Raw genomic sequence first — 7,297 nt, forward strand, 5'->3', positions numbered from 1 at the left:
AGCAGGAAAACTCTATTTAACGGTCTTAAATACATCTGGACAAATAACATGGATATACTAAACACACCAAATCAAAATTATATTCTAACAATAAAACTATTGCATTTATTTATTGATCCAAAACTCAAATTAACCTAAGCATGACTTACGTACACCCTTTGTTTTTTTCGTGGGGTGATGAAACTGATGGAGAGACTAATGAGCCGAAAGCAACTTCTTTAATGCAAGAGTGGGGCACACTGCTGTCTGCTGGTGCTGTTTTTATATGATTGCTAGCTTTCTCATACGGTGTTTTCATCAGCATTTTCATATGTTGTGTGGGTCTCTTCTTGCCCCAGGAGGAAGCTATCTCTGTTATGTTGTTTTGAAGTGAAGACCACTTAAATCTATTCTCCACCTATGGTTATCTTTCAATCTGGAGAACTGAAGCTTACATAATAAAGTACTTCCAGTAACTTTCAAATTCCATGATCTCCAACTGAAGGTTAGTTAATAAATCTTATTGTTATTAACTTCTTATATAACTAATCATGTAATTTGGTATCCTTGTTTTTTCATAGATATATTTGTACATACATCACAGGCTGGGTTCAGTGCTAAACATGGATGGAGCTTAAATAATTCTAGCATTTAGTATTGTTCATAAGGCTGCTTAAGTTTATTCTTATGGATTGGAATTTAAATACTCCCACAGAATGGGATTGGGAGAATTTAGCCATGTACACCAACAAAGAAATGGAAGTCCCCAAGAATTTGCCATTTTCTAGCCAAGAACATGGGGTCGTAGATAATGTCGATTTTTCGTTCTCCGCTTCGGCTTCTGTCGATTCTTCGTCTAAAGAAACAATCAAACCTTTTGGAGTGTTTGATGATTTACCAAAAGATTTCTTGGAAAAGGAAGAATCTTCTTGGGTAGGAGATCAAAATGGAAGCTTCTCTAATATGGTGGAAGAAGCTTCAGTGTTATCTGGTGAAGCAATGATTGGTTTAAAGCTTGGAAGACATATGAGCACTTCTAGCAGTAATAACAAGACGGCTACAACATCGGTTACTTTGTTTCCTACATCGAATCCCATGATAAAGCGATCTAGAGCGTCTTACTTGAGTTCGCAGTCGCCACGTTGTCAAGTCGAAGGATGCAACCTTGATCTTGCATCTGCCAAAGACTACCACCGCCGGCATAGAATTTGTGCAAATCATTCTAAAAGCCCCAAAGTCATTGTAGCTGGGATGGAACGTCGATTTTGTCAACAATGTAGCAGGAAAGTTACGTTTAATAATTCGTTTTAACATATTTCCTATATAATCGAAGACCCCTTTTGTAACATCTAGTATGTCCAACTTGTATATATGATGGTTGATCTTGCAGATTTCATGATTTGTCAGAGTTTGATGACAGAAAGCGAAGCTGTCGTCGACGCCTTTCGGCACACAATGCAAGACGCCGCAGGCCACAGTCAGACGAGATCCATTTCAGCTCAACACGGATGTCCTCTTCGATATGTGGTATGCCATGAATCTAAAAAAACTTTAACCAATAATCTATTCATTAATTCTTATTAACAAATATTTATGAAAATGTTATTATCCCACCACTACTAGTTTGAGACTAGCTAGCATATGATCAAATGGTTTATTGTTTCATTCATGGTATTATTTTCAGCATTGTTATTTTAATGACAGATCGAAGACCGCACATGAACTTTCTTCTAAATAGGGAATCGATCCCGGTTCTGGATTCAGCACCACCCGAAAGTTCTCGCAACTTCAAAGGGGAAGAATGCCTTATAGGGCTAGCAAAAGGCGGAGGGGTTGATGTCTTGCCAACAAATGCTACCTTAAGCTTCAGTTCTGAGAGATTTACGCCTAGGAACGCAAATCATAATGGTATGCATGCGACTTACCCAATTCGAACTCCACTTAAATAAACAAATAAATCTAGCCGATAAATCGAATAGTTGAACAAGTCTATTTATTTAAACCTTCATCTTTATCTAATCTTTATATTCATTCTTTCTCTCAAATAAACTGATCTAGAATAATTCCAACAGACTTATGTAACTTAGATGAATTTTTATGATTACAACAATGAATTTAATGAACTCAATACTGACTTTTTTTTTTCTTTTTCCTGGTTATTAAACTGTAACAGGTATGGACCCAACATCAAACTCAATATTATCTGGAGATGTTCGGAATGCTTTCTCTCTTCTGTCAACAAGTTCTTGGTCTTCAAGTTGGCCTGAAGAACCGTCATCATTTAATCAGTTCGCGCATGGAAACAGCATCGGCTTGTCACAACCGCGAGCGCCTGTCGAACTTCAGAACACTACAAGCAACACCCAGCTCCAAGATTTTAGTTCCTTCAGATCACCTCATGAATTTGACCGCTTTTATTCCAACTGAAATCAATCAGCTAATGATTTTCCAATAAGTCTTTTCATAAAAATATCTGCACAGTTCATGTAAGCCAGTCCAGTACTAGATCAAACATCTTAGAACCACTGCAGCCAATAAGATTGATGGGCTCACACTTCACTAAAGCCACTGAGGATCCAAAGGAACTTTTGAGGTTTATCATGGGAACAAAGTTCATTTCTTTTTATTCACTTTTGCTGGAAGCTTTTTTCTTCTGATTTCTCAGAAATGGTGGTTGCAGGTAATTCAGATTTTCCCATCCAGATGTTGATTTGTTGTTGTTATTTTCTCCAGACGGAATTATTATACTCTTTTTAGGACATCGATTAATTTAGGAGTTGAATTTTAGGTCTCCTGCCGTTTAGTTTACTCAGTTTATATTTTGTTTGATTCTTTCTTTTTTTTTTTTTCTTTTGTGTGTGTAGACTATGGTTAACTTGGTTACCGTTGCGTTTTTTGTGGAGAGTTGTGTGTTTTTTTATGCTTCAAGTACTCTTTGTCTTTGAATGTAGTGATCAACAAGATAGAAAAATGTTTCATAATGAAGATAAAATAGGTCGAGTGGCAGCTAAAAATAATAGCAAATGATTTTGTAAGGTTAATTTTATTTGTGTGTAAAAACATACGTTTTTCATCTATTTGACTTGGTTGTTCACAAACTAAAAAAGAGAACACATATAGCTGATAGTTGAAATGTGCAGACGTTTATCACATGTTATTTGTATCTAAAGACTAAAATATTCTTGAGCGTACTAATATATTATTTCTTGGACGTACTAAAATTTATATTATACTGATATCAAGTACCATGCAATAACAATCGAAACAAACATCAACATCAGAAGCAAAGAATATAGATCAAGAAACTTTACGAACAAAATGTTCGTTCATCTCATTAGTTTGCTACTGTACGTAGTACTGTTCAAACCAAACACAGCGACGACTGGTACGTCAGTAAATATAAACCGATGAGCGACGGATCACACTAAATATTAAAAAAAAAATCAAATTAGTCGTCAGTAATAGCGACCGACAGAGCCGTTCCTACGTTTTTGGAAGCCCTAAACAAACTACAAAGTGGAGGCCCAATTTCGTTATTGACTAACATTAGAGGTGCAAAAATCGGGTTTTTCTAATACCCAATTTCGGGAACAAAACCGTGTTTCGGTATGATCGGGTATTAGAAAATCGAGTTTTTTAGATACCTAGACATTAATACCCTATTTTCTATTTTTTACACAATATAAATTCCATTTTATTTTTTAATTTGCTTTGTATTTGATAAAAATACTTGAAATAATTACAGTATCACAACCTTATTTAATTAATATATCTCAGTCTTTCGTTTGATGTCACTAGAAGGATGCACCAAAAGGAAAAAAAAATATTGCTTATGAGTCTTTCGTTTAATGTCACCAGAAGGATGCGCCAAAAGGAAAAAAAAAAAAATATTGCTTATGAGTCTTTCATTTAATGTCACCAGAAGGATGCGCCAAAAGCAAAAAAAAATATTTTGCTTATGAGTTTCAAGCTAGGGTCTTTACAAGACTAGGGCAGGACTAATACCACTACACTAGCAAAGTTAATAGATCTTAATTTAGAATCAAAACTTATATATTATATATCATTTTTATATTAAATGGAGGCCCTAAAAGTTTGGAGGCCCTAGGCCCGAGCCTAGGTTTTGATAAGCATTGGGCCGGCCCTGGCGACCGATCACCTACGAATACACTTAACACATGAAATTAGGTTATTATCGATCGATGTAATACGGACCACCACTGGCACATGCTAAACCCAAGCATTGGACAAAATTTTTTGTGGACCGTCCCTTGTGGATCGATCCGTCAGTGAAAGTGAAGATAAGATTTCGTCTTAGATTCCCGCCCAAGCTTTCTAGTCTGTCGGGATGGAGAGTATTCGAATAGACTGTCTTTGGTAATCCACCGGTTGTGTTTATTGGTTGTGTTTAATAGTAAAAATGATGCCTACGTGAATTTTAACTTTTTTATATCCAACTTTGATTGTGTTTATGGTGCTTATTGTAGTTATTGGAGGGGTGTTTTCTCAATTTTCTTCGAGTCCAATACTTATATTGATGGGATGTGGCCACCCTTGGCTTAAACATGTGATTTTTTGTACTTGGACCAGGTCAAAGTTCGGCACAACCTATCCTGGACGATTTTCAAAATTTATCATACGACTCTCCCTTCTTATACATGACCGACAACGATAAACGAAATAGTTTATAGAAGGCTTTCGTGTTTTATATACTTATTTATATGCAGTTATTACAAATTTTAGTACCAATGATACTTTTTTTGCGGTTATATTAAAATTTCAAGTCTTGTATTATATATTAAACATTTTATAGTGACATCTATGATCATGGTTAATCTCCACATTAAAATAGGTTGGATGACTATTGTATTTATATAAATAAATGTTACACAATAGTACATGAGAAGGCGGGGGCGTAAAAGCATGTCAAATAGCACCAATGTCACATAACTGTCAGTAACCATCAACCCTGAAGTTGTGGCGTGTTAACACGAAGCGATGGACAATGTAGAACATCTAAAAAAATAACTAAGTCGATCTAGGACCCATGTGTTGCGACGAACCTGTCAAATGAGAAAAATAGACCTAAAAACATTGAACATATGGGCGTTGCGTCGTGTTAACTCGCAATTGTGAACAAAACGTATAAAGGTTGAATCACACACGCATGTTGTGCCGTGTTAACTCGCATAATTTAGTACGAAACCTAAACGAAAATTTGGGATGGATGAAAAGTATAGGAGACCAAAGTTGAAAGTATAAACGTTATGAGGTTCAATTCCAAAAGATAAAAAGTTTTGGGTTAAAAAGGTAAAAAATCATTTTTGTGCGGTTAAAATTTGCAAGAAACCGAAAGACAGAACATATAAAAAAATAACAAAGTCGATCAATGACTCACGCGTTGCGACAAACCTATGAAATGAAAACAATAGATGTAAAACCTTGAACTACACATAGACTTGCGCCGTGTTAACTCATAAAATTATGAACGAAACGTAAAAACGTTGAACCACACACAAGTTGCTCTGTGGTAACTCACAAAATTTAGTACGAAAGCTAAAACGAAAATTTGCGAAAGATGAAAGAAATAAGAGAACAAAGTTGAATGTAAAAAAGTTGTGAAGTTAAATTGTAAAATAAGAAAAAATTTGACTTTAAAGTAAAAGGTTACAATTTTGTAAAGTTAAAATTGTAAAAGATTTAGGTTAAAACTAAAATTTCAACTTTTTTTTTGAAAATTACCCAAAGCAGATAGTACAACACTATATGCATAGAAAAGTTACTTATTTATAGTATATAAACTAGAAAAGTAACCCGTCGCAATGCGGCAGGGGGCTAGATTTATATAAATATTAAGTTTTGTTGTCATTGAGTTACATCCATTAGGTTAGATACATGAGCTATTGGATCAAGGTTCTTATGAATAGTAAATTGATCAGACAAATATTAATTACATTTATACCATTTAAACATTATTCTCTTTTGTGATGTTTTGATTTATTAAATTTGTATTATTTATATTTATTATATTTATGTAATTACAAATCTCATAAGTTACTTTAGTTTCTATATTTATATATAGATATTATTAGGAAACTTTTTATACTTAGTTATGAATGTACTTTTTATTTATTTGTTTACTTTTTTTGTTCTTTAATCCAAAAATATTCTAGGTTTAGGTTTTTTCTTTCGATCACTGTAGTGAGTGACGGTTCTCGTCGCGAAGTGCGGAGTATCTCTAGTTTATCAAAATATAATGAACTTGACATTATAATTGTGTAGGTTTCTAAAATCATTATACACAAATATACCAGACATGAAATTTTTATCATTGTAATAATAGACCTCAAAACCAGGAAATGTCTTGCCCACAATTTCACACAAGTGCATGTGTAATGGGGCGGTACATCACGGGGAAATGGACTATGGCGCCCCATAGAGCCGCCCAACACCAATACAGGGGGCGTTATGGGGGATGAAATTGGATGTCCCGTGACCAGTATCGTGGCATGACCTTTCTTCCCAACTCATACACACATATACATACATATGTATGTATATTGAAGAGGTTATATAACCCCTTACAACTACACCCTCTTGTAATATAAAGTCCCTCTCATACGCGTTTCGCCACTTGTCGCATAACGGCTCACAAGGTACTTTATGACTACACATGGCCTAATTATTATTCAAAAGGAGAGAGATGAAAGATGCAGATTAACGTGGAAGCCAAAACAAAAATTCTTGCCTAAGGGAGGGCGGTATGGCTTCGGTGACCCTATTCGGGGAGTCCTTTCACCGAGCGGTGATTCATACCGGGTGGATTTCGGTGATCGGTGAGTTGAGAGATTCGGTGTATAGTCACCGATGATTGAGTGGATTGATTGAGAGGAGAGAGAGAGGAGAGAGGAGAGATACAACCAATCAAGGTTTTTTTTTTAATTGAGGGGTGTTTGAACCATACCTAGTGATTGAGTGTAAAACAGGGAGTAGAATAAAGAGTTGACATGGCATGCTATTATTGGATAGAGAATGACTCAAATACCCTAAAGTGATTGAACCATACCCTCCACCATTATATTCTTGAATCAATGTCAATCGGAACCTAACTAATTTATCCATATCAACTATTTAATCAGAGACGACTTGAATTTTAAAAGACCGATATCCAGCTAGTCGGTCAACAACATTTTTATCATTTTACAAACCAATAAACCTGAATTCGGTTTTTGTGAATAAAGACTGACAAAGTAATAATAAAAAAAATCAAATCTTAGATGTAATGATAAAAGAAGTGTGATAATAAAATCATTAAACA

General features: G+C 35.0%; 1 protein-coding gene across 2 annotated transcripts; it reads left to right on the forward strand.

Annotated features, from left to right (window-relative positions):
* Positions 1–281: 281 nt before the first annotated feature.
* LOC110940347 (squamosa promoter-binding-like protein 12) lies at positions 282–2,964 on the forward strand. Of its 2 annotated transcripts, none has more exons than XM_022181901.2 (5): positions 282–484; positions 561–1,262; positions 1,370–1,506; positions 1,684–1,887; positions 2,153–2,964. In XM_022181901.2, the coding sequence occupies exons 2-5, from the start codon at positions 667–669 to the stop codon at positions 2,404–2,406; spliced, it is 1,191 nt and encodes a 396-aa protein (XP_022037593.1). In that variant the 5' UTR covers positions 282–484; positions 561–666; the 3' UTR covers positions 2,407–2,964. The 2 variants fall into 2 exon arrangements, with proteins under 2 accessions (XP_022037593.1, XP_022037594.1); XM_022181902.2 differs by having other exon boundaries at positions 584–1,262.
* The last annotated feature ends 4,333 nt before the right edge of the window (positions 2,965–7,297 follow it).

This window comes from Helianthus annuus, chromosome 5, assembly GCF_002127325.2.
Source record: "Helianthus annuus cultivar XRQ/B chromosome 5, HanXRQr2.0-SUNRISE, whole genome shotgun sequence".
Lineage (NCBI taxonomy): Eukaryota > Viridiplantae > Streptophyta > Magnoliopsida > Asterales > Asteraceae > Helianthus > Helianthus annuus.

Excerpts from the sequence above, each read along its gene's own strand:
- LOC110940347 (XM_022181901.2), top strand. The coding sequence starts at position 667 with ATGGATTGGAATTTAAATACTCCCACAGAATGGGATTGGGAGAATTTA. Across the intron at positions 1,263-1,369 it reads TTTTGTCAACAATGTAGCAG|ATTTCATGATTTGTCAGAGT; the intron begins GAAAGTTACGTT and ends TTGATCTTGCAG. Across the intron at positions 1,507-1,683 it reads GATGTCCTCTTCGATATGTG|ATCGAAGACCGCACATGAAC; the intron begins GTATGCCATGAA and ends TTTTAATGACAG.